This window comes from Pygoscelis adeliae, unplaced genomic scaffold (assembly GCF_000699105.1).
Source record: "Pygoscelis adeliae isolate BGI_AS28 unplaced genomic scaffold, ASM69910v1 Scaffold283, whole genome shotgun sequence".
In the NCBI taxonomy this organism is placed as follows: domain Eukaryota; kingdom Metazoa; phylum Chordata; class Aves; order Sphenisciformes; family Spheniscidae; genus Pygoscelis; species Pygoscelis adeliae.
Genome location: NW_008824361.1, coordinates 131,730 through 157,782, shown reverse-complemented (window position 1 = coordinate 157,782; position 26,053 = coordinate 131,730). Strand labels below are relative to the sequence as shown.

The following is a 26,053-nucleotide window of genomic DNA, read 5'->3' as shown; positions in this document are numbered from 1 at the left end:
TCAACAGCTTTACAATCTGATCCGTCAGCTTAATGACAAACCAGAAGCTGGCACCGAAGCAGGAACATTTCTAGAGACATTCCTCAGTTCTCAATGCTTGGATCAGTCCTTGGCCCCACGTTATTTAACACATTGTCATCGCCTTTCAAAAGACATAATATTGTTGCTGATAAATTTTGCCAGTGACAGAAAGGCTCAGAAAAGAGTAAATTGAGTGGAAGGAGATCATCAACAAAAGCAGTTTGAATGGCTTGGAGAGCTGGGCACAAAGGAAAACTATATGTTTTTCAATGCATCGCGAAGTACGAGCAGTTATCTAGGAGCAAAGAAAGTGGACCGCAATTAGACGTGGGAGGTTTTATCATGGGAGATGCCACCTGAAAAAGCCAGGGAGGAATTGTTGCCAATAACCAGCTTGAGAGAAGGGCATGAGTTGCATTAAAGCTGTAATGGGCATTGATGGGAGAACTGCTGGGTCCTGCTCTGGTGTCCACAGCTTGGGAGAGACATCAGTGAAGTGGAGAGGGTTCAGGAAAGAACTGGGATATTGGGACAAGGGACTGGGAACCCACCAGGACCAAAACCCCTGAGTACCTTGGGGTGGGGGTGGGGTGTCACGTCTCTTGCCCATGCCACCTCTCTGCCTTGTCCCCAGCTGCTAATTTGGGCCACTCTGAAGGTCGGGTTGAAGCACCCCTGAAGCTTGGTGTCCCCAAAGCTGCCACCTTTCCCCACCCAACTCTCCCAAAATAACAGGTGCCCGTTTTCCCCCTCCTCCTCTGCAGTCATCGATGGCCCAACACAGATCCTGGTGAGGGACGCGGGTGAATGACGGCGTGGCAGACGGGGAGGGGGGGAGGACCACCTTCCGCCTGCAGCCCCCCCTCAGCCAGTACTCCCTGCAGGCTCTGCGCCCCGGCGCCCACTACCGCCTTGCCATCAGTGCCCTCCGGGGTGCCAACGAGAGCCGGCCGGCCCTCGCCCAGTTCACCACAGGTAGCTAGCTGGCTTTGCTGGGAGAATCGGCATGAATTTTTAAGCCTCCAACAAGCATGGGCAGATGGCTTGCTGCAATCTGCAGATGGGCTGTCCTGCAATAAGCATGGGGTTTTGCATATCTGGAGCCGAATCAAGGGGTTTTTTGCATCTGCATTTTAGTGGTACCTGGCTTTCCTTGGGCACAAGTGAGCTAGGGTTTAATCTGGTGTACTGGGGGGAAGCAGCACAATGAAAACATGATGGTTAAGATGCAGGTCCAAACGAAGATGCCTGAATGCAGGTGTCTCGCATCCCATCATGGTCCTGGTGCAGAGCAAGGCAGAGCAAATAATTCAGCTCACTCTAAAATACACATGCACAGCTCAAACCACCCTCTGACCCCCCCTCCACTAGTGCTGACATGTCTGTTTAGTCCCTAAACCTCCAGTGCAATGGGTCTCCACCATGCCCCATGCCCCTCGGGGATGCTCGCATGGTCCCCAGAGCACCCCAGGTGACCACAGATGCCAGTGACCAGGCAGATGACTCAACAACCCGCATTTAGATGACAACCCCTGAGCAAACCCCACCTTGGCCATGTCCTGCTGCAGCACCAAGGCTGAACCTGCTGCTGCCGGTGACACACGTCCCCACCACCTTCAATGCCCATTCAGACCCACAGCTTAGCTTGAGCCCACAACTAAAACTTTAAAACCCAGCAGTTTATACCCTTAATAGCACCCGTAGATCAATGTGCAATTCTCAAAAGCACCAAAACAGCAAGCACAGGTCTGAATTTAAAACGATGCTCGCTCCCATTCAGCGTCAAGAGCCGAAGCAGATGCATTGCCCAAGGAATCAGCAGTCAAGTGGCTGAAAGCAGCCCGGTCAGAAGTGTGGTTATCTTATTTTATATCTTCCATGAATACCCTAACTGGTCGGTAAAACTTTAATTAATGTTAAGCCTGCACATAGCTAACAGGTTTAATTTACCGTGCCATAAAGGAGGAGGTAGAGCGCTCATTTCAGTGCTGGTTTATGGTATATAAATTACTTGTCACGTACGTTACTGGTGGATACTAGGCTCCTATTACAATAACTGCGGTGTGTGAATTGTGTGTGTGTATATATCTCTACAGATATATATTTCAGATGAGATGTTCACCCCGACTGATTTGCTGTGTTGTCCTTCCTTGTTTTATTTCTAAAAGGCAACATAAAAATCCCCAACTAAACCCAGATCCATCAAGGAGCAGTAATTACCCCCATCTGCTGCCGTCCAGCCCCTGCCTGGCACCAACCCATCGCTCACCAGAGAGGTTTATCGTGCAAACCAAAGCAGATTCAGTGCACAGCCCCAGCAGCACTAATAAACAAACCCTTTGGGCAACATCTGAGCGTGAATGAGCCTGTAAAGATGCTTGAGGTCTTCTAAAGCAGTTCAAGCCAATGCATGACTGCTACAGAGCCCTTTTTCTCTTATGCACGCTACCTTGGTTTCCCTTACTCTAATACAGGGGGAAAATACTTTTCTTTTTTAAACAACATGCAATTAGCTCCTGAAGTGACTTACTGAGGGATGCTGTGAATGCCTCAGCACTCACGTCAGTCTTGTGGGTGGCATCCCCGGGTCTGTGCCAAGCAGGAGGTGAGAGCAGATGCCCCAGCCCTTTCTGCAGGGACACGCCCTGGGAAGGAGGGACCACATGTGGGACCTCACGGACATCACACCTGGGTACCCCTCCGCTGCCGTTTAGCCATGCCAAGGCTACGGGGTACATTCCCGGTGCCTGGCAGTGAGACGGAGCCTCTCTCCCTTGTGTCGCACAGAGATCGATGCCCCCAAGAACCTGCGGGTGGGCTCGCGGACGCCCGCCAGCCTCGAGCTCACCTGGGACAACAGCGAGGCTGAGGCACACAGCTACAGGGTGGTCTACAGCACCCTGGCCGGGGAGCACTACCACGAAGTGCTGGTGCCGCGGGACACTGGTCCCACCACCCGGGCCACCCTCGCAGGTATGCGTGCACCCACGTGTCCTTCCTCCCCCTCCTCCTCCTCCTTGCAAGCAGGTAGGGCAATGGAGAGCCCAAATCAATACTGGTGCTCAGTTGCCCTCACGCTGGCAAACATTTGAGGCTGTTTTGGAGTTTACTAGTTACTGGAGAGAAGGTTTTCCTTGGGATGAAGCTCATTTTCCCCTCTGTGGGTCTGGATTTGCGCACTGCTTATCCACGAGCTGAGTGATGCACCTCCGAGTGACACACCTCCAAGCGATGCACTTCCAAGTGATGCACCTCCAGCAAGGGTCTGTCCAGGTCCCAAACAGAGCTGGCAAGGAGCACAGTGAGAAATGGGGAGAGGAAGGCTTTTTAGGCTAGTCTAGAGGAAAATATTACTCCGCCCTTCTTTCTTTTTCTTGCTGGGAAAGAACCACAGGTGCCGATGCCCTGTAGGCAGCTATGGGGATCCAGGCTGCCTGAGTTCGTTTTTACAAATCAGGTATAAAGCAGACCCAAATCCAGGGATGCTATTTTTGAGCAAGTCCCTCAAGCGGTATGTTATTCAGGCCAGCACAGGGGGTGCCACTGGGGGCTGCAAACACCACTCACCTCCCACTGCCAGGAAAGTCCCAAATGCCCTTTGCAGCAACACCACGAAGCACTGTGTGAGATCTGGTTTCCTTTTTTTCAACTACAACTGCTTGCCTGACGGATTTGCAGCTCTGGTGGCATTTTTTTGATGAAAGAAAAGACTTACATACATACATACATACCAAAAAGATCACTCATTCAGCTTGAAGCTCTTCAGTGTGGCAGGACACCAGGTTCTTCCACGTTGACCCTCTTTGCCCTCCTGAGGCCTCCCCCAGCCTGAAGAAGGCTCAGGCATCTCTGCCATATGGACCTATAGGAATAAGTTCAGTGGGAAAGTCAAATGCCAAGTTACAGGCACAGCGGCACCAAGTCACGAGAAAGGCTGGAGGGCAGAAAAGCAATTAGAGCAGTTAGCTTGAAAAATGTGGTATGCGGAAAAAAGAAATGTTAGGGATAGTTTCTGCTGCGTTTGTGATGAGGACGCACATGGAGAAGCAGGATGAGATGGAGGGGGACAGCAAGGTATCGGAGACCCAGTGCTTGTCCCCTGCTAGCTTTCCTCTAGGCATTTACTGCCTTCCTAGGTGAGAAGGAGCATTAAAAATGGGCCAAATCCTCCTCCCCGGGGCAGAGGTTCAATACTGCCCCAGTGACCTAAACTGCGATGACACCCATGGTAGAGCCCAGGCTTGCTTTGGAGGAAGAGACAGTGTGAAGGCTCTCTTTTCTCTCAAAAAAACCAAAAAAAGCTGCCAAGTGCCTACCTGGCAGCACCAGCACTGCCTGGCTGCTGCCAGACTCAGGCAGGGCTACCAGAAATCCCCCCAGAGCAAGCTCCAGAGATACAGAGGCTTAAGTCGATAGCAGTGAGCAATTTTTATAATGCCTCCATCATCACGTAAATGCATTGTTTCTAGCTCCCAGGGTACTATGTAATAAACAAACAAGTTTTTTTAAAAAAATCTAATTATAACAGAAAATAACCAAAAAAACATTCTGCTGGGAAAAAAAAAGTCAGGATAGCCATAGTGTGGATGGCACATGAGTCTCTCCCATAGCTCCACTACGCACATCGTAGCTCTGTCCTCCAAGATTTTGGTGCACGTGGTGCAAAGCCTGTTGGGATGGGTTTCCAGCCATGCAGGACCTGGCGGGATCCAGTGTAAATGCAACCAGCGATTCCTTCAGCTGCCTTCATTTGCCTGCAGGAAAAGCAGTGAGGAACAGCGCTGAGCAGAGCTTATCAAAGATTTAAGCTTAAAAATACAGGAAGCCTTGCCCTGCCCTATGTGTCTCTCTTCAAAATCAGCATTTGCACAGAAATAGCCGTAATTTTGCTCTAGCCAAAAGAGCTGGGAGAGAAAAGGCATCATTTTTATATGCTCCTGCTCATTTCTTCCTTCTCCTCCCCCTTTCTCCCAGGCTTTTCTCCTTTCCAGGATACTTCTGACACTTATTGGGCAGGGGCAAAGGGGGTCCATCTCCCCCCCCAATGCCAAGACTGCACCATGGCAAGAGGAGCAGGGGATGGTGGTTTCCCTCCCTCCTGGCCTCCTAGGGAAGGTTTTGGTGGCTTCAGGGGATGCTGCCCCTGGGCAAGGCAGGGTGAGGCCGGGCTGGAGCGTTTTTGGCTTTCTCTAATCCCGTGGGAAAGATCATGAAGCACAGGGAGGAGGGGAATAAAGCCATCAGCAGCCAAGCTGAAGTGACAGGCAGAGGCAGGAGATGTTCCACAGACATAAAACAGTGATCAGCAGTAGGTGCGCAGGAAAGGAGCAGGATGAGCTTGGTTCCTATGTCTCTTGAGAGAGGCACCGCAAGATACGTCCACCCCAAGGAGCGGCTCTTGATTCAGCTCCCAGAAAGACTGTGCCTTTCCTAATTAACGTGCATTTCATTTACTCTGCATAATTTATTTCTCTTCGAGACACTAGCCCTGTGACAATATTTGATGTTGAATCACTTTGGAAACAAATATAGCTACTTTATCGTTCCCATCTCAGCTCACACACATGCAATTTCTGCCTCAATGCCAGCAATTACAGCAGACCTCAGCAACAACTTTTAAAAATTGCTTATTTCTGAGCTAGAATAATCCAAATTCCCTGTCCAAAGGCATCCACGGGGCTTTTTAAAAAGGCTCAGCTCTTCTCTAATGCACGGAGGAACCACTGACCTGTGGGAGGGCTGCTCACCCCAGGGATGCTCAGGACAGGTCCCCCTCTGTCCCCAGCCATGGGAGGTGGGGGAGTTGCACCCCAAGGCCACCCAGCCAGGTGCTGCTCTCACGCCCCTTCATGTCCTTTGCACCCCCCGGCAGATCTGGTGCCAGGGACAGAGTACGGCATCGGGATTTCAGCCGTGATGGACAGCCAGCAGAGTGTGCCAGCAACCATGAACGCCAGGACAGGTGAGTTTGGCCCTGTTGCATGCTCCAAGCATGGCCAGCTCCTATGGCTCAGATGTCTCCATGGGATGATCCATGCATGGGGACAAGGGTCTGCACCAACCCTCTCCCACAGAGCTTGACAGCCCCCGAGACCTCCTGGTGACGGCCTCCACGGAGACGTCCATCTCACTGGCCTGGACCAAAGCCACAGGGCCCATTGACCACTATCGCGTCACCTTCACCCCCGCCTCAGGGATGGCCTCCGAAGTGACGGTGTCCCGGGACAAGTCGCAGCTCACCCTCTCAGAGCTGGAGCCCGGGACAGAGTACACCATCTCCATCATTGCTGAGAGGGGACGCCAGCAGAGCCTAGAGGCCACCGTGGATGCCTTCACAGGTAGAGAAAGACAAGCTGGGATGGAGCCAAAGGCACAGACCACTGCCCCACACTGGCACCTCCACCAGCCCACCGCATCCTCAGCGCTGAAACTCCTGAGGCAGTGACGGGGATGAGAGCTGGGGACAATCCATCCACACGGGAGGAGGTCTGTGGACCTCAAAGGAGGATGGCCCTACCAGTGTGGGGGATCCCATCCCCCTGGCCAGCAGCACTGAGCACACTTGTTTGGCTAGAGGCTCCCATAAGGACAAGGCAGGGTTGGGGGAACAGCCAGCCCGTGCTGTCCTCTGTGGTCAGGGTGGTCTGTGTGTCCATAAGAAGGAAAAAACAAGTCTTGAGGGGCCTCACAAGCACCTCTGGGTGAAAAGCCTGCAGTCGAGAAGCCCAGACAGCACATACAGTCTGTAGTGGGACAGCCCTATCACCTACCATATGGGTCTGGGATGGAGGGTGTTTGCAGGCAGAGCTGAGAAAAGCACCGTTTTTCCCCTTCCAGTTCTGCCTCTCAATCCCAGCACAGTTTCAGATCAATGGAGAGCCCAGAGCTGCAGCTTTGCCTCCTCTGTTGGGTATTTCCCATACAAATGCTGGGAACAACACACAGGCCAGGATCTGCAGACGGTTGGGGTTGCATCTCCCCTCTCCATCTTGCAGGGGTCCGGCCCATCACGCAGCTCCACTTCTCCAAGCTGACGTCCTCCAGTGTGAACGTCACATGGAGTGATCCATCCCCGCCAGCAGACCGCCTCGTCCTTACCTACAGCCCCCGGGATGAGGAAGAGGCACAGCAGCTCACGCTTGACGGCACCCGCAGGCACACCAGCCTGACAGGCTTGCGGCCATCCACTGAGTACCTGGTGTCGCTGGTGGCCATGCACGGCGCCGTCAGCTCCGAGCCTGTCATGGGCTCCATCACGACAGGTACCATGGGATCCCCCTGCCGGGCATGGGACCCCGCCGGGAGGGCGGGTGGGGGACGGGGAGTGGACCTGCCTCCCACAGCTTTGCTTTCTGCTCCGTCTCACCAGGGATTGATGCACCGAAGGACCTCAGGGTGGGCAACATCACCCAGGAGTCCATGATCATCTACTGGAGCCCTCCTATTGCTGCCTTTGACCACTATAGAATATCCCACCGCACTGCTGAAGGTAATGGGGTCAGACCACTCTTGCTCGTGCCCTGAGCTCGCAGCTGTCAACCCTCCCTCCATCTGTGGGCACGAGCAAGCCACCAGGTCATCCTCACCCCAGGCAGCATCCCAGTGCCCTGGGAAAAGCCACTGATAACTGGGATGGACCAAGAGGCTGCAGGGATGGAGGACAGGGTGTCTGGGACAAGGATGGGCAAGGGCCACTGTAGCCAAGGGGCAGCTCAGTACAGAGGGGCACAGGGAGTGACCCCCTGCCACGTGCCCTCCTCAGGGATGGTTAGTTCAGGGCCTGATCCTGAAATCCCACCTCCACCACCTGCCTCCCTTGGCTCATCTCCCTTAGCCCCAGTTTCAGCTGCAATACTGAAAAGGTCGAGCCAGCAGAGTGATGGGCACACAGGTGTGCACCCACAGGCACAAAGCCCAGTCACCCCCAGTATCAGCCCTGGACAGGGCTTGTGGCATTGCCCTCTCCTCCCAAGCACCTCCTGTACCCAGGGACAGGGCCAGCCTTGATGCCAAATCTCTTGGCTCTGTCCCCGCAGGGAGGAAAGACAGCACCACCATTGCCAGCGATGCCACTGAGTACGCCCTCCGCCGCCTGCAGCCTGCCACCAAGTATGAGATCGGGGTGAAGAGCGTGCGCGGCCGGGAGGAGAGCGAGGTGGCCTCCATCACTGTGCATACAGGTAGGAAGGAGCTCCTGGTGGGCAGGTAGCCATCAAACAGTGCCAGCCCCTCCTTGCACTAGCAATCAGGCAGCTGAGAGAAAGCTGAATCTCATGCTAGCCTGATGCAAGCTCGAGATGATCAGCAAGGCTCACGAGGGCCCAGTGTGGACTTTTGAAGTGTGTCTAAGCAAAGCTTTTCCCGTATATGCATGGGTAGTCATGGAGGGGGGGTGATAAATCTGTGTTCCGGGCACAGGGAAGCCAGAGATATGACGTTGGGCAACCATAACAACCTTTCCTAAAGGAAGTACAGACTTCCAGAAATAATCCCTGGGGAAGCCCTGACACAAACAGCATCTACTGCAAAAATAAAACCCTCTGCTATCCCCAGACTCCTCAAAACCTAAAAAAAACCCCTAACATCCCAGGCTGTGCATCAGGAAAACAGTGGAAGAGCAGCCCATGTAGCAGAGTAGCACAAGCTATGACAACTCTGCTCTCCAGCTAGGGCAACAATAACTCCTCTGCAGGCACATGTGCCTGGGCAGCAAGGCAGGACCATGAGTGATGGGTCACAAGAAGCCCTTCCAGTTCATAGCCCAACCTCTTAATGTCTCTGACTCTCTGAATCTGTCCCCCCCATGCAGCCATGGATGCCCCCTTGGGGGTCACAGCCACCAATGTCACCCCCACCGAGGTGCTGCTGCAGTGGAACCCGCCACTGTCAGAGGTGGAGAGCTACGTCCTCATCCTCACCCGCCACGCAGGTACGCCGAAACCCTGCGACCCTCTGCCACAAGCTTTGCTGGGGCTCCATTTCAACTCACCTCCACTTCTCCCCCATCCCAAAGCCCGGGGCTCAGTGGGTGCCGTCCACAGAGGGAGTAGGGAAGGAGCCCTTGCTTCGGGAGGGCAGCAGCTGGCAGGTGGCAGGGCTGTACCTCATCCCCAGACACCAGCTCCTCCCACGCAGGTCCCATGGCAGCGCCCCTCACCAAGCCTCGGAGCATGGCATTCCACACAGGAGGGGACTGGGATCCCCCTGCTTTACTAACTGGCCCACCAGCAGCAACCCAGGGGCAAGCAAGTACCCATCCCACAGAAACTCAGTGTGCAGCAAACTCCATGAAACCCACTACTGAAGGGAAAGAAAGCATCAGGCAAATATAGGGACTGTGGGAAAAATAAGACCATCCTTCAGACCAAACACCACCACTACAGCTCAGCTGCCACAAAACAGCTCATGGTGTTTCAGCGGTGTAAGTGCTTTTGATCATGAGGTCATATCCATAGACATATTTTGGAGAACCACCTTGAATACCTACCTAAGTCATCTCTTTTGGCTTACAGTTGCAGGAGAAACAATTCTTGTGGATGGAGTCAACCAGGAGTACCAGCTGACCAACCTCCTGCCCAGTACCACCTACACAGTCTCTATGTACGCCACCAATGGGCCTCTCACCAGCCAGTCCATCAGCACCAACTTTACAACTCGTACGTACAATCACCTCCCCGACTGCTTGTTACGCACCCTTAGCCATACATCCACCCCAAGAAAAGCAGCCAGCACAGCTGAGCCAAAGCTCTTCTCACATACATGCAGGTGTAGAAGTAGCCATGTGCCAAAAGGACACTCAAATACCAGTGTTGGGCACAACACAAGAACAGAATTTTAATCACAACAAGCATCAACCATCATTTTCACTCTTTCAACATCCATCCATCCCTTTCTTTGATTTCCCCTGGATGTGGTTTCCCAAGAAGGCCCTTGACCAGGTCTTCTTGACCAAGGCCATAGTCCAGAAGAGCACTACAACCCATTTTGCTTACAAGAAGCTTGACAGGTCCCATAGCACATGAATTTCAGAGCCATTACCCTTCAGAGAGCATGCAGATAGAGGAGGCCTTTTAGAGGGTTTGCAGAGCCCTGTTCAAGGCTGGGGACGGGTGATGAAGTCTGGAAACTGAGGGCAAGGATGGACTTTGGGCTGCAGCTTAGGGTTGCAAGGTTGAATCCCAGTGTGCTGAGTTGGGAAGTGGGGCTGGGGTGGTTGCGTGTGAGAACCTGCACTTCCCTGGGTCCCTATCCACCCTTGCAGTTTTGGATCCTCCAACAAATTTGACTGCCAGTGAAGTCACTCGACGGAGTGCCCTGCTCTCCTGGGTGCCTCCCATGGGAGAGATCGAGAACTACGTCATGACCTACAGATCCACCGACGGCAGCCGGAAGGTGAGTGAGTCCTCACAAAGAAAGACGCTCATTAAGTCAAGGAATAACATGATTGTGGAGAAATGAACAGGAGAAACCCAACAAAGCAAAAGAACGATGCTCACTAGGTCAGTAGGGAGAGACCAGAAGGGTAGATGCTACTTTCTGCATAAGCAATACTTTAGAAAAAAAGCAGGAAAAGATTGCCTAGGGCAAAATCTTTATGCACACCTGCAGGTCTGGGCAAAGAGGGCATGCCTGGAAAGTTTGGAGGAACAGGGGAAATTCACAACTTGTGAAACACAAGCAAGCTGAGGCAGGAGAAAATTATCCCATGAACAGAGATGCTAAAAATGTTATTTGCCCTCCTTGCAAAAAGGAAGATAGGTACAGACAGCTAATTAATCTCGCAATACAATATATTTGACTATTTAATGAGTGTGTCCATATCTGCCTGTCTGGGATTGCTGCTACAAACGCTATCAGAAATACCGCAAATAGTCTAATTTCCTTTGCCGGTGTGACTGGCTCGCAGCGGCCAAAGGATAATAGCTTTGCAGAAGGGGTTCGATATAATGCTATGTGGCATTGGCTGACAACCAGAAAAATTAACATGACAGGAATTGACAGAGTCAAAACTGGCTGATAACCAGGTTTGGCCAGCTCTACTCTTTGCAATGCTTGGGCAATCTGTCATGCCCCGTATTGAGGGCACGCAGATCCCAACAGAGTTGGTAAATAGAGCACACAAATTGCAAACATTTACATTTCCTGTATCCAAACCAGCTAGCTTTCTCCCACCTGAACCATCCCAAATGGATGAATACATTCATTGACCTCACGTTTAGTCCAGGGGTGTAAGCAGCCATGCAACGCTTCTCAGCCAGGCACCAAGGGCTGTGGTAGTTTGTGGCTTCCCTTCCCTCCTCACTTGCTCTTTAGGCTCCCCATCGCTTTTCTCATCTGTTGCTCTTGGTGTCTACCTCCTTCTGGGACCCATGTACAGGAGCTGATTGTAGATGCTGAGGACACGTGGATCCGCCTGGAGGGGCTTTCTGAGACCACAGAGTACACCGTGCACCTGCAAGCTGCCCAAAACGCCATGAGAAGCGGCTTCATCTCCACCACCTTCACCACAGGTGAGGATTCACACCACATCCACTCAGCCAGGCAAGGCTTAGCCCACATACTGTGCTGGTAGACATGGACTGCTTTTATGGGCTTTCCATCCTCAGGCAGCATTTCACCACGATCCACAGAGAGGTACATTCATTTCTACAACCCACGGTGCTGCTCTGCTACAAAAAGTTAATGGCTGAAGAACCTATAACACAAACACAAGGTCCAGCCCAGGGCAAGGGGATGTGAGCTTCAGACCAGGAACCATCTACTAGGCCCTTTGCCTTGCCTTTGTCCCTCCTCAAATGCATAAATAGAGGAAAAAAAACACAAAAGTCAACAACACGTTATCAATAGATATGCTCTTGTAGTGAGTGGGGAGAGACCCAGTTGGTCTCTCCACACTGTAGACATGGAGACATGGTCCGATCTCTCACAAATATCACAGAATCATAGAATCATAGAATAGCTTGGGTTGGAAGGGACCTTTAAAGATCATCTAGTCCAACCCTCCTGCAATGAGCAGGGACATCTTCAACTAGATCAGTTTGCTCAGAGCCCTGTCCAACCTGACCTCAAATGTTTCCAGGGATGGGGCATCCCTGGAAATGTCAAGCAGGTGCATCTCCACAACCATCAGTGCAGTCACAGACAGCAGAGCCAGCATGCCCACAGGACTGTGGTCCCACTGATTTTATCTAATTGCATTATTCCTTCCCCCTCTAATTCTAGAGAAGTCACGATCCACTAAGGCAACAGGAATGGGTTCCTTTCTAAATTAAACAGTGGGCATCCACAGCCACCATAACCTTCACAGACGGAGTGCTTACACTTGCAAGAATGAAGCTTGCATGAAAATGTCACCATTGCTCCCACCCTTTGCGACCATTCACATTAGAAACTGTGCAAAGCATATAGTCCCTCACCCTCTTTGAAAAGCCTTGCTAGGCCAGGGCACTTAAGAGACAGAATGCATTTTGTTCAGGGCTGAATCCAATTACGTTTCTCTGGGCTTCAAAAGCACTAAGAAGCCTGAAGATGATGTCCACCGAAATTCCTCCCATCTGCGCTGCCAGTTTGATTTGGAGAGTTTTCTTTGAATCTGCTGTGGATACACTTCCCCATCCCAGTTACACACATAGGTCCCTTCACCTGCTTTTAAGAGATAATAGAAACTATTTATGTCAACAAAAAAAGAAAAGATTCTTCTCTAATGCATCTACAGGCTTTCCTGTTATTCTTGCCTCTTATGCAGGCACATAAAGCCAGGGCAATTCAGGCAGGTGATGGAAAAATGCATGTAATCTTTGAGGCTGTTTGGGAGTCAGGGACAAAGCTGCATGGGGCTGGCTTCTCAGCTGGGATAAAGCAGCGGAAACCCACTCACGTCAGGCAAGGAGAGCACTGTTTCTATTAAGCACAAATGTCAGACTTTGGCAGTGTTAGAGACACCCTCGCCAGCTGACGCAGCATCCGAACACAGGTTTAATTTGCTTTTAAGATGAAGGTAGGCATCAGCAAGAAAGTGGTTTCTCTCCACTTACCCCATATATCGGTGAGACAGAAGCACCCAGGAACAAACATCGAGTCAATGCAATCCATGGGCAGCATCCCTCAGCGAAGAATCGGGGTCTGGGATTCAGTTCACCCTGGCAGTGTATCAGGCCACTTTGCAGAGAACAAGGACTTGTCTTTAAGGAGACAAAAAAAAGAAAAGAAAAAAAAACAGGCTTAATTTAAATGGTTTTGCTTCCTTCTGCTCGCAGTACACATCCCAGGGTTCTTCCATTCCCTCTGACATATTAATAGCTCGGCCTCTTTGTTTCATGTTTGCATAAGGTTCTTGGGGAATTGTATACAGATGGGACAAAAGGAAGAAACAGATAAAATATTTATAATTTATAGTGGTTTGAAATGTCTTTCAAGGTCTCCTTGGCTCTTAAAGATATGAATATAAATTAAGAAACAAGTAATCTCCACAGAGCTCAGGGGAGCCTGAAGTGGTTGTCTTTGAAGCAGTTTCCATTGTTGGATACTATGAAATGCAAACACTGTCTCACCAGACCTTGCGCTAGAGACCACGGAGATGGGAAAAAATAGGGGATCTCCAACATTTGGACAAAGCGACAACCTCAGAGTCTTCAGGTCACAAGGCTGGGGGGAATACACCCAAATGGGAAATTAGAGACAAGGGTCTGTACGCTGGTCCTATTGGGGTATCACACAGTTGTGATGGGCACAACTATCACACCTTCTCAATCCGTAACTGAGACACCCTCAAAAGCCACATCCACGTTGCCTGCTCTGCACTCATTTACCCCATCACCCATACGCACCAACAGCAAAGAAAAAGATGTATTTCCCCCTTTTGCGTTAAATGAGAAAAAATTGAACCCAGAGTTGACATCCCAATACTGCTGGAGTCTTGTAGTTAAGACTCTCTTAAACTCTGACCCCCAAATGAGATGTTTCTTCATTAGAAGACACCTGGAGCACCACCACACAGCCCACGCTGCCCATCTCTAGCATCTTGCACAGTCCCAGCCTCATTCCTGCCCAGTTTGCAAGTGACAATCAGCCTGGCACAAGCCCATCATCATTTCCAAGGGCATGGATTGGGAGAATCCCCCTGGAACCAGTAAAGTCATAAAACTTGTTTGGGGCTGGCAATCCTGAGAGTAGAACAGGTTTTGGTATTTTCGCAGCTGTCTAAATACGCTGGTGACAGCTTAAACCCCAGGGTTTCAGACATGGTGCAGAAAAATGGTCCAAGAAGTGACATCCCTCATCATTCATAGTGATGTTACCATGCACCTTTCCAATATAGGACGTATGGGAGATTAATTAATATATGCACAGATTTTTTTCCATTAAATCGTCTGATGTTGTTGGCAGATGTAAAGTCCCACCGCCTTGCAGAATAACTTGGTACACAGAAGCCAAGTTAGACCTTTCCTGGATCATAACCAGTGGGGCCCGAGGCATGTGGAAAGGGTGTCACTCTGCTCAAATTTTGCTTTTTTTTTATAATTTTGCAGGCGGTCGTGTCTTTGCTAACCCTCAGGACTGCGCCCAGCACCTGATGAACGGAGACACACTGAGTGGCGTCTACACCATCTCCATCAACGGGGACCTCAGCCAGCGAGTGCAGGTGTACTGTGACATGACCACCGATGGAGGCGGCTGGATTGTGAGTAGCCGTGCGGTTGTCCTATGCATTGTCCCCACCGCAATGTAACTGAGCCCCATCCTACCAGCAAAGCCAAGCACCACGCTGCGCGGGAACGACAGCAGGCTTAATATAGCACGCTTCATTTCCCACGCCATAGGGAATGGCCCACGCTCCAGTAATAATAGTTACACTTGGAGAAATGCCCTTTGATTTATTTGACATGTTTGCAGTACTTATGGAGAGCAAAATCTGAGACTGAAGCTGATTTATTGTTCTAAAAATGAAATTAATGACCGATAACTTTCACAGGGAGTGATTCACACTGCCTGCAGTAGGAGGGTGTCGGGCATCACCCCAATTGAGTCCACACAGGAACATTCTAGAGGCAAATGCCTGCTTGGCTTTTGAATTGCACAAACACTGCTCGTCTTGACGTAGATGGACTGGCAGTTTAAGTAAATAATGCTCTAGTGCTTTGATTTTATTTGTGTCAAAGGCTTACTTACATGCATTACACAGAACTCCGCTAGATGTATAGTCAAAAGAAAAAAAATGGGTTTCCTCAAATGCTGATTTCTAGCACGGATGTTATTTTAGCCAGGAAATTTCCCTCCATCTCACCCTGCCTCAAAGCATCCCCTTGGATATCACAGAAAGAGCTAGCCGAAAGCAGAATCACATGCTAGAAAAACAGAGGCACCACGCATCGGCTGATTCCTTCCTATAATAACATTGATTTGCCTTGGACATCACTTAACATCTCTTCAGTTTCTCCATCTGCACATGAATTAATTGCATGGCTGCAATTAACACTAACCAGATGGATATTGCAATTATGTCCCCTGAAAGGCACAATGGAAAGACAAAGTATTGTCTTTATTTCATGTGCCCCAAAGCCCAGTGAGGCTGTCCGTCTTCTCCTTCACACCGATTTTCCCCCTGCTCTTCCCCCACCGCAGGTCTTCCAGAGGCGGCAGAACGGGCTGACCGATTTCTTCCGGAAATGGGCAGATTACCGGGTTGGCTTCGGAAACTTGGAGGACGAGTTTTGGCTCGGTAAGACCTTCACTGGTTGTCTTTCATCGATGCATCAAACCTGAGCTCTGTGTGCACTGTGCTGCTCACCTGTGCCAGCTGTTGGCTCCTTGCCTCTCACCCCACTCTACATTCTCCCTCAGGCAGCTTCCATTCCATTGTTCATCCCCTGCCCTGCACGTTAGAAAGTCACTCATGGGCATACCACATAAAAGCACATTGTGAAGGCCAGCAGCTCCCTAATTTGCTCCTCCTAGGAGAAGGGGGTACACCGGCGGTCTTCATGGACCAAAACCCATCATCCTCCTTTGGATGACTACAGGTTGCATTGGTGGCATCTGTGACTTGGCCAGCAAGCCAGTTGCCCAAAGAAAGTAGGAAAGGGGTGAGCAGGAGACCCTGCACAGCTCTGAAACGGAGCATGCTCCCCCAAAACCTGAACACAAGCCAACACCAGCCCTGCAGCATAAACATGCTCTGGCTTGTACGGGAGCTTAACAGCTCAAAAGATGGTCGTGCAACACAAGAAGCACCAGGGGTCCACAGCTGATGATCCCCAGCTTCAGCAGCATGGAGAAAGCTGAATCTGGGGCTTGAACCCACCTCTTATAGCCACAGGGAAGTGAAGCTTGAGTGGGGACAGAGAGCTCAGACCCCACCAATGCCAGAAGAGACAAAGATTTAACCAGAAGTGCTGTTGCTCTCTGGTTCCTCTCCTCACTCTCATTTCCCACAGACATTTTATTTGCCTAGAGCTTTTTTTGTTTGCTCACGGAGCAGATCCAGGCATTGGGTCTCACTGGGTGTCTTGCTGCTTGTCTCACCAGGTTTGGACAACATCCACAAGATCACGTCCCAGGGGCGCTACGAGTTGCGAATAGACATGAGGGACGGCCAGGAAGCAGCGTATGCCTACTATGACAAGTTCTCCATCGGCGACTCCCGGAGCCTGTACAAACTGCGAATCGGGGACTACAACGGCACTTCAGGTGCAATCTCAGTGCTAGCAAGCAGTAGGGAAATCCTGGGACCGGTGGGTCTGAAACTGTGAAGGAAATCCCAACATCAAAGCTTACTTTTCTGGAGCAGCAAAACACAAACCCTTTCTGCCTTCCTGCAGTCCATCATGTAAACCAGGCTGATAAATCCCACTAAGGAGAGAAGGAATTTTCCATTGAGGATTAGATATTAAATATCAGAGGCATTGCTATTCAAATAACCAGGTCAATCATCAGAGGTGTCATCTCACTTGGCAATCACCGCAGCTTGCTATTGATGTCATGCTGGAGGGTGTATTTATTGCCCTCCCACAGCAATGGAAAAAGCTGAAATCCTCTGCATCGTTTCCTCATGCAGAGACCAAACACAGTCTGATTTTGCAAGGACACTGTCACACCTGCTTGCTCGGTTGATGCAGCAGCACTAGGCTTTGCCCACCAGAAAACAGTGGGTGATGGGTGATGGAAGGAGGGGGTCTCTTCCCCGAGAAGCAGTAGAGGGGTACAGCTGCAGCCATTCTAGCTGGGATAGACATGCCCAGTGACTGCAAGCCTCTGCGATCCACACAAAACTTCACCACCATGTACTTAGTGAGGAACCCCACACCATACCTAAGACACAGGAGTTTTCCTATACAATACCTGGTAGTTGCCACTGGAAGGGAAGAGATGGAGATCTTGGTTGCATGCAACACAGCACTTGCTCTTTCCTTAAGTCCCAGGGCACAAGGCACCCATCCTGTTGCCAAAAATGCCAGTAAGTGCTGCAGACACAACTCCCTCCCCTTCCCCATGCAAGCTTTTCTTCTAGCTGTCCAACGAAGGAGCTTCTGCTCCACTTTGAGCAGAGAGAGCCAAGACTCACCAAATGGTTCATTGCCAAGAGGTTTTCTAGCAAGCCTCTTGGTGGCTGGACTGCACACAGCTAGCACGGGTTGACTTCATATTTTCTTAGGGACCACCAAGGAGCATATTAAGAATGTCTCCTGTAAGTACATCACTCAATTGTAATAACGACCATATTTCACTTTGGCTCTTCTTTCACCCAAAAGCAGCTCTCTTGTTCCTTAGTAAGGAGGGGAGATGAGGTTGGTGGTTTTGGTGAAATAGACAACACGCACCTTCCAAAATGTTCTTCCTTTTATTCAAAGGGAGAAAAGAAGGCCAAGCATCTTGGTTCAAGAGGCAAATGCTTGGGCTTCTCTGGGAGAAAAAGTTCCCTTTGGCTAACAGGAGGGAAGGAGGCTGAAAGCATCCTAAAGTTATATAGCAGTCAGGCTTCAGGAAACCAGGGATCCCCAAATCTAGGATTTAATTCATTTCTGAAACACTGAAATTCAGGTCCAAAACCATATAGCATTTTATCTGCCAAAGCCAAACAGCCTGTAAGATTTGCTGTGGTCTGTACTGATCCTAAACTGACAGCAGAGGACCTCAGATGAACGAATTGTGAACAATTCCAGTTAACGTTATTCCCAGACTTTCAGATGCTTGAGCTGTTGATCAACAGGCTACCACATATACCAGAATATCCTAATTTACTTGTGAAAAAGACCAGATGACTCAGGCTCCATCACCTCTAACAGCACCTCTTTCCACAGGGGACTCCCTCACCTACCACCAGGGCCGCCCCTTCTCCACCAAGGACAGGGACAACGATGTCGCTGTGACCAACTGCGCCATGTCCTATAAAGGGGCCTGGTGGTATAAGAACTGCCACCGTACCAACCTCAATGGCAAGTACGGAGAGTCCCGGCACAGTCAGGTAAGGACAGAGCTGGGCTGAAAGCCTTTGGCATTTCTTCTAGCAGCATGACCAAGCGCGACAGCAAACCCAAGCTAGGGCTGGGGCTGCGTGGTCAGTGCACCAGCACCAGGAGCACTGCTGGGGTGACCCAACACAAGCTGGAGCAAAGGGAACCACCTTCGAGACATTTGGGGTGGTGCTTCATGCCTCACGCTGGCTGCCACGGTCATTTACCTTGTTAAGTTACATTTAAAAAAATACATACATAAAATTTGATCATGAGCCTTTGAGCAGTGGGAAAAACCCATCAAGCCAGAGCAGCAGAAGAGTTTCTTGCTCCCACTGGTGCAAGTTCTTCCTTCTGGCTTCTCTACGGCAGTCAAGTTTTTTTCCTTCCTCTCCCACTCTAGTTTCATGTTAGGGTCTTTCTTTACCCTGTGCCTTTCTCTCCCTCCTGCCAGGGGATTAACTGGTACCATTGGAAAGGCCACGAGTTCTCCATCCCCTTCGTGGAAATGAAGATGCGACCTTACAACCACCGTAATATCTCTGGGAGGAAGCGACGGTCCCTACAGCTCTGAGCCAGCTGAACCCCCTCCCACCTCCCACCACCTGACCTTGTCTGTCATTTGTTTGTATTTTATAATATGAAAAGGGGGGAAAAAAAAATTACTACTCGTCTGAGATAGCAACCTGCCCCTCACGAGTGCTGGAGGGAACCAATGGCACAAGCAAAGGCCATGGGAAAGGAAAGACCTCATTGCTTTGCATCTGTCCCAGAGAAATACCAAACTTCCAGTCTCCCTACCCCAATACTCTGGCCCTTAACACAAGAAGGGAGAGAAAGAGAGAGACAGATTTTTGATATTTTTTTAAAAGACTTAGAAATCCCCAGCAAACTCTGTCAGAAATGTTTGTCACAGGGCTCGTGGCAGAAACCTTCCCCAAGGTTGGTGTGGCCATTTCCACCCTAGTCATGACCTGGGACACCTGTCCTCTCCCTGCCTCCCTGTCCCCTCCCGGCAGGGAGGTCCCAAGCTTCATGCCATCCTGTAGACACCAACTCTTCCAGCAGGCAGAGACCTGTCTCTTCTTCTGGCCTGGTCATCCCTCCCCTATGCGCAGGCACTGTATGCATAGAGACAAAGCGAGAATGAGCAAACGCAAGGCTCACCCCAGCCTCAGTTTTCAAAGATCACACCAGGAAGGCTTGATGAATATTTGCATATGTAGGCAAACTCTAGAAAGCCCACAGCTCACATGTTGGCCCCACCACAGCCAAAGTCATCCTCATGTACCTGATGCGTAGGGGAACAAGAGCTGCTCCACCAGCCCCAACCTGCATCATCCACTCCTCCGAGCTGAACTCTTCCCACTCCAGCTGCCTGACATCTGCCTGGGTTATGCTGAGCTTGATGGAGAAGAAAGGAGTCAAATTAGAGGACTTGGGAAAAAATCACTACTTGTGGTCTTGAACTCTAGAGCCCATTTCCCCTGCTATTTCTATGTGCCACCACGCTGTCTTTCACTGAGGTCATTGGTCCCAAACCATAGAGTCTCAGAGAAGGACCAGCAACCAAAAGAGCTATCACACAACCGCAGCCCAGCCTGAAGCTGGCAGCTGGCACAGCCCCGGTGCTTTTGTTCAGGGACCTCCATGCACATGGGGAATGATGACGACCCAGCCGAGGGAAGACAAGCACAAGCTGAGAAATGCCCGTTCTCTTCCTTCTCCTACACCATCTCTCTTTGCCGCCATCACAAGAGGGACACAAGTCTCAGTGCCTTGGTATCACAATCTCTCTAATGGGAAGCTAACTGTTTCACCTCCTGGAAGGAAGGCTTAGTCCATTCAGATTTTGGAGCACTTCAAGACCCTTGGAAGAATAAATGAGTTCACTCTTCCCATCCTTAACTTCTCCCATCTTAAGGTCAATGGACCCTTCGGATAGCTCTGGCTGCGCTCTGTTGTCATTGACACCACCTCCACGTAGCCCAAACAACCACCGCACTGGAGTCACTCCTCTGCTGAGGGCTCTGATCAATGCTGGGCATTGTCACTGGCCTGGTCTCAGAGAAGGGACTCATCCCCATGTTCAAGGACAATGCAGCTCATCACTGGGTTCGCAGCCAAGGGAGCATTACAAATGCTAAACACTGCTTTTTGATTTTATCACACTGAAGCTGCTTTGTCTCAAGAAACATCTTTCAGATGGCAACATAAAGGCATCTTTGCAGTATCTTATAATTCAAGCCAGTGTCTCTTTCATGGTCATGCTCCTGGATTTTCTGACGTTACTCACCACGGCTGCAGAGCTAAAGAAGGGCATTAAGCAGGAAACGCAGCCTCCTTGTCCATTCCACGTACTGGCACATGAAATCACAGCTAACCCCAAGGCCAGGATTAGGTACAGGGTCCAGCCCTTCAAGTGGTCAGCTTACAAGCTGCAGTTTGACCTGGAGTAAGGATGCTGTAGCTCAGCAACATCTCATATATAAATGAGGCATCTCTTCTTACTTCCCATCAGCATCAAATCAGGCAACAAGTCAACTAGTTGAGGAACAGGTCAGTCAGAGAGGCTGCAGATGATGGGACCTCTTGAGGGACATGGCCAGTGTCATGGATGGCAGCATGTCATGCCTTCTGAGCAGCCTGCCCTGTTTTAGGTTCCAAAAGCCAATAAGAAGCAGCAGATAGAACCGACTAAAACCTAAGAGGCCTCCTAGTAGACCAGCAGAGTAATATTTTTCCCAACATCACCAAGAGTTTATAGGCAAAAAGTGTCCTAACAAAAGCACTATAGTGCAGTGGTTATAATGACAAGCAGAGACTGACAGTGGATGGCATTCATCACCTGTCTTGGATGGTGCTGTTTGCTTATCCAGCCAGGTGAAAGGAAGAGACATCAGTGGAAACACAGGAGCTCATCATTCACAATGAAGTGGAAGGCAAGAAACCTCTCTTTTCAAAAGTACAAGTTAAACAGAAAATCAAAACATGCCAAGCTTTTCCAGGAGATTCAGAAGAAGATCTTCAAAAAGGCTGATTATTTCTACATAGATTTACTGACATATATTTCTTCCTCCCTGCTCATGTCTGTCATCCCTTTTATATGTCTTGTAACCAGGATGAGAGGATCTGGTTGACACAAGTCCATCGTCAAATCTGAAGGACAACCTTGGAGATAATATCTGACCTTTCGCTGCCATTATATACCAATGCTGGTCCTTGATCTCACACATGGTACCAGGGCGTTGCCTTTCCATTATCCTGGTGAAATACAGTTGCTAAAATCTTTTAAAGGAAAGACATCTACACGTGGTGGTTTTGTTCTCCTGGTGATAACCTAACCCAAGCCTAGGCACACAATCAGCAATGACGACCTGGTCATTTGGGCCATTGTCCCTTGTTCACATTGTCCTTATACAAGATAGAATTTTCCAGAAATTTCTTTTTCATCATTGCCTGATAAATTTTTTTGGGCAAAGCTCCTGCCAGCGGTTTCAAGCAAATTTGTGCTTAATGTTGATGCTACAGAATGGCCAGGTGATTAAGTACATCCTCTCTTTACCCTCCATCACCAGCTGGGCAAGCCCTTTTCCTGAATTCATTCTCCAACCAGAACAAGTTTGGCCCTGTCCCCCATCAGCACGGCATTGAGACTGAATGAAGTCTTAGCAACAAGCCTGAAATTCCCAGGAACCCAGCCTGGATCCTGCGTAATGCTCATCTCAAGAGACCTTGGCTCCAGCACGTGAACGATCGCTGGGCTCTGGTGGCTCCTCTGCCATCCAGCTTGTATGGCCCAGGCTTGCCCCAGACCCCAAAATGAACCTGAAGCTGTTACCAAAACCAGACTATCCACTGCGAGATGCCAAATCCCATAACATCAAGCAGGGAGAAGCACGTCAGGTCCTTCACCCAGCAGAGCACAGTGTGTGCCCAGGACCTCTGTAGCCTTTCAAAGCCACCTCTTATTTCTAACCTCAAAATCCTGGAAGGAAACACCAAGGGACCTTCTCATCTCTTGCCCAATTTTGATTTCCCTCTGTTTCCATTCCTGCCAGACCTCCAAGCCCACCATCCCACTACACACTGCACTAAAACGTAACCAAAGAAAAGAAGAAAAGGCCTGAAAGGAAAAGCTGCTTTTAGTAAAGTGATCCTTAAGACAGCATTTATAAATTAATAATTTAGGGAAGGAGAGAGGCCAGGCCCTCCCCAAAGGTAGCTGGGTTTTGGCAGAAGAATGATGGAAGAGTGTCAAAGCCACACAAAGGTTGCGGAGAAGCCTTTGCTTCTACTCCTTATCTTTGCATTATTTTACTGTGGGCATCTCAAAGTGTAGTACCAGCCTAAACGCCCTCTTACCTCCTTCCCAAAGTGATGCTGTCCTGGTTAAACCACGACAGATGCTCACCCCAGGTGAAGCAGAGGTGAAGCATCATGGTGTGAAGAGCACAGCTCACACCACCTTCGTCCCCAGCACTGCAGCAGGGGAGGGCTCGGGCAGTGGTGTCCCTGTGCCAGGGTGCCCTGTGCCCGCAACAGGCTTAGAGTGACTTGTTGAAATACAGCAGGAGCCAAAATACCCGCCCAGTGCATCGCCTCCATGCCAGCATGAGCCCTTTGTCCAGACCCAGAGCTGCTCTCCTGGTATGTCCCTACCATCGCACCCTGGGGTGACCACGCACCCCCTGCCCTGTGCCCCCCAGCAATGCCCACAAGCTTTGACCTTAGCAGACACCACCAGCAAAGAGCGCTCACCCCAAAAAAAACTTTAATTCATGCTTACACCCACTAATGAAGGGCTCTGTCCCGCAGCCAAGCAAGAAGGCCAGACCTGTTTCTGCCAACCAAGCACCCCGGGATGGCCATCAAACCCAACCAAGCCCCTTGGGGACCACCAGTAACCTCCAGGGTCACCTTACCCCTTCCTTAAACCTGATGGTGCCCAGATGGTGGTGGCAGCTCCTTGCCTCTTCCAGGGGAGAGGTCTGGGGTAAGGGGGAGGGAAAGGCTCTTCCCTGCAGAGATGCTGATGCCCAGACCCACCTCGGTACCCAGCCCACAGCTCTCCAGGTGTCAGTGGTTTCTCAGAAGGATGGTGACACGAAGACCTAAACAAACAAACAAGCAGCTCCCTGCGTACAGGTGTTACCCTGGAATTGTATTTATTACTTTAAAAAAATTAAAAACCATAAATAAGAAGGAAGAACGGAGGCAACGAAATCCCTTGGACAGGTTCTGATGAACTCAAACACAAACCAACGCAACCAAATGAGGGGGAAGATAAAAGCAAATAAATACATAAATAAAATTAATAATATAAATAAATAATATATTAAACAACCCTCCCCACCTTGTAATGAAAACGTAGCTCGGAGAATGGGATCGACGCTTGTTAACCATTGTTAACTAGTATTTTTAGTCCTGACCGCTCTTAGGCTATGTATAGTTCCTTTTTTTAATGCATTTTCTATACATTAATAAAAGATACTGAAGGAGCAAGCCGTGTGCCTGTCTGGGAGTGGGGTGGGAGCGGGGTCCTGGTGCATTCAAGCCCAGCAGCATTGCAGCCCTGACCTCAAGCCAAGCGGGGACGAGTGTACCCTGTCCCTAATCCTCATTTATCCCATGGGAGAAGGAGCGGGAGGGGCTCGTTAGCAGGGATTCGCATGCTCTTACCCTCCTGCAAGGGCATGTGCTGCCCCACTGGAGCTCAGATACTTTTGCATCTGAAGCAGTTGGCCATGGAGGCTTGGTTTTTCACTTGGCGGTTTGCAGCTGAGCTGCAAGGTGTTGCACAGCCAAGACAGCCACCCCAGCAAGCCCAGCAGCAGCTGGAAGAGGGCACACTCCTCATTTGCAAAGCACACCAAGAAACACGAACCAGGAGGAACAGAGCAGAACGAGAGACAAAGGACATCCAGCGGGGAAAAAAAATATAGAGGGAGGAAATTTGGGGGGGGCAGCCCAGCATTTGTTCAAGCTGCCCAAAGAAGAGGTGGTGCCATCTCCATCCTTGGAGGTGTTCAAGACCAGGCTGGAGAAAGCCCTGAGCAACCTTGTACAACCCTGGGGCTGCCTTGGGCAGCAGGTCGGACCAGAGGCTCCCAAGGTCCCCCCTGCCCGAGTTATCCTGTTAAAATAAATAATAATAAAGTGACCACAAAGTCGGGTCGGCGCAGCCTGTCTTTTAACCCCAGTAAGGGAGGGAGCTGCGCTTTGGCCTCAGCCCAGCACAAGATGTTTTGTTAATAAATTTAGCTGCTCCCATGAGCTAGAGGGACCCTCAGCTCTGCAGCTTACAGCCAGAGAAAGCAAAGCCATGGTGTAAACACTCAGAAGCAGAGCAAAACGATCCTGAAGTCTTCAGTTAAAGTCGTTCTCCTGATTTAGACAGCAATCTGTTCCCCGCACGAAGGAAACCCCAATGAAAACCAAATTGCAAGGCTATTTCCAGCAGAACATGCTCCCAGTGGAAAACAAACAAACAAAAAGCCCAAAAACCAACATTGATTTAGCAAAAATCTCTGGGACATGTATGAATTTCAGAGGATTTCGAAAGTCTCCTCTCATTTTGCACACAGACTTTATTTAGACCTCCTCGTCTTAAGTTTTCGTGTTTGACACGTAGCCAGGCAGGATGAGAAAGCTCGAAAGAAGCTCTTCTGCCAGACCGCTTCAATATTTTCTAAATTTAATTTTAGAGCGACAGAAGAGGGGAATTTGCTTTGCGGCATCTTCTCAACTTCTCTTTCTTGCTCCAATTTGAGGGAAAAAAAAAAAAAAGGAAGTTGTGAGCGCGGGGTTCCCCCGCCTCAGCCACAGTCACCGGCACAGCAAAAAGCCAAGCCTGAAGCCTGACGGACTCAGCTGTCTGGATTAAATTACCTTTTTCATGTCTGAAGGGAGTAAATGCCATGGAAGATCCTTCAGGCAAACCCAGAGGTCTCCCCTACATGCGGAGGAGCCGAGGGATGGAGATGGTTTTGGGATGGAGAGGAAGGGTTGCCTGCACTGGTGCTTTGCACCCCAGTCTTGCACAGCTTGGCCAAGTAGTTGGCCCAATGCGGTGGGTTTCATTTATGGTCCCTCGGGGAAGGGCAGTGCCCTCCACTGTACCCCCCGTTCAGCCAGGTGGGGCCTCCATGACCTCCAATCCCTGCAGAGCACCCCAAAAAAAGCTCACCTGAAGGAAACACGGACCCTCCGTTGCAATAACCAGATGCATGAGGTGGGCACGCACCACTCAGAGGTTGGTACCCAGAGAAGGCAGGAGCATGTGGAGCCACAGCATCCCTCCGGATCATAACCCACCTCCCAAAATTGGAGCCATGGCTAGCTCCATGCTTCAGATGGGATGAGAAGAGGGTGAGGGCTGGCACAAGCCCTTTCCTAAATGCTCCAAGCTTTGACTTAAGCCCAGGGAGGTGTTTTGCCCCACCACACCAACCCCTGGGGAGCTTCTGCCCCGTCACCCATTGCAGGTGCCCACCACCCTCATTGCACAGGCCCCTCTGCCCTTGCACAGCTCAAAGCCATCTGTATACTCTAGACATGGTCCTGCAGTATCAGGCATGGTG

The 26,053-nt window shown here is 50.3% G+C and overlaps 1 protein-coding gene across 1 annotated transcript in view; it reads left to right on the top strand.

Moving 5' to 3' along the window:
* TNR (tenascin R) overlaps window positions 1–19,082 on the top strand; it is a 29,106-nt gene extending 10,024 nt beyond the window's left edge. Inside the window, exons 6-22 of the mRNA XM_009319867.1 lie at window positions 786–817; window positions 849–996; window positions 2,809–2,994; window positions 5,894–5,983; window positions 6,096–6,359; window positions 7,017–7,283; window positions 7,391–7,510; window positions 8,058–8,201; window positions 8,831–8,950; window positions 9,534–9,677; window positions 10,283–10,413; window positions 11,399–11,531; window positions 14,550–14,701; window positions 15,643–15,739; window positions 16,546–16,707; window positions 18,318–18,481; window positions 18,925–19,082. Of these exons, the coding sequence (XP_009318142.1) occupies window positions 786–817; window positions 849–996; window positions 2,809–2,994; window positions 5,894–5,983; window positions 6,096–6,359; window positions 7,017–7,283; window positions 7,391–7,510; window positions 8,058–8,201; window positions 8,831–8,950; window positions 9,534–9,677; window positions 10,283–10,413; window positions 11,399–11,531; window positions 14,550–14,701; window positions 15,643–15,739; window positions 16,546–16,707; window positions 18,318–18,481; window positions 18,925–19,044 (2,474 nt within the window). The 3' untranslated portion in view covers window positions 19,045–19,082. The remainder of the gene's footprint in view (window positions 1–785; window positions 818–848; window positions 997–2,808; window positions 2,995–5,893; window positions 5,984–6,095; window positions 6,360–7,016; window positions 7,284–7,390; window positions 7,511–8,057; window positions 8,202–8,830; window positions 8,951–9,533; window positions 9,678–10,282; window positions 10,414–11,398; window positions 11,532–14,549; window positions 14,702–15,642; window positions 15,740–16,545; window positions 16,708–18,317; window positions 18,482–18,924) is intronic.
* The last annotated feature ends 6,971 nt before the right edge of the window (window positions 19,083–26,053 follow it).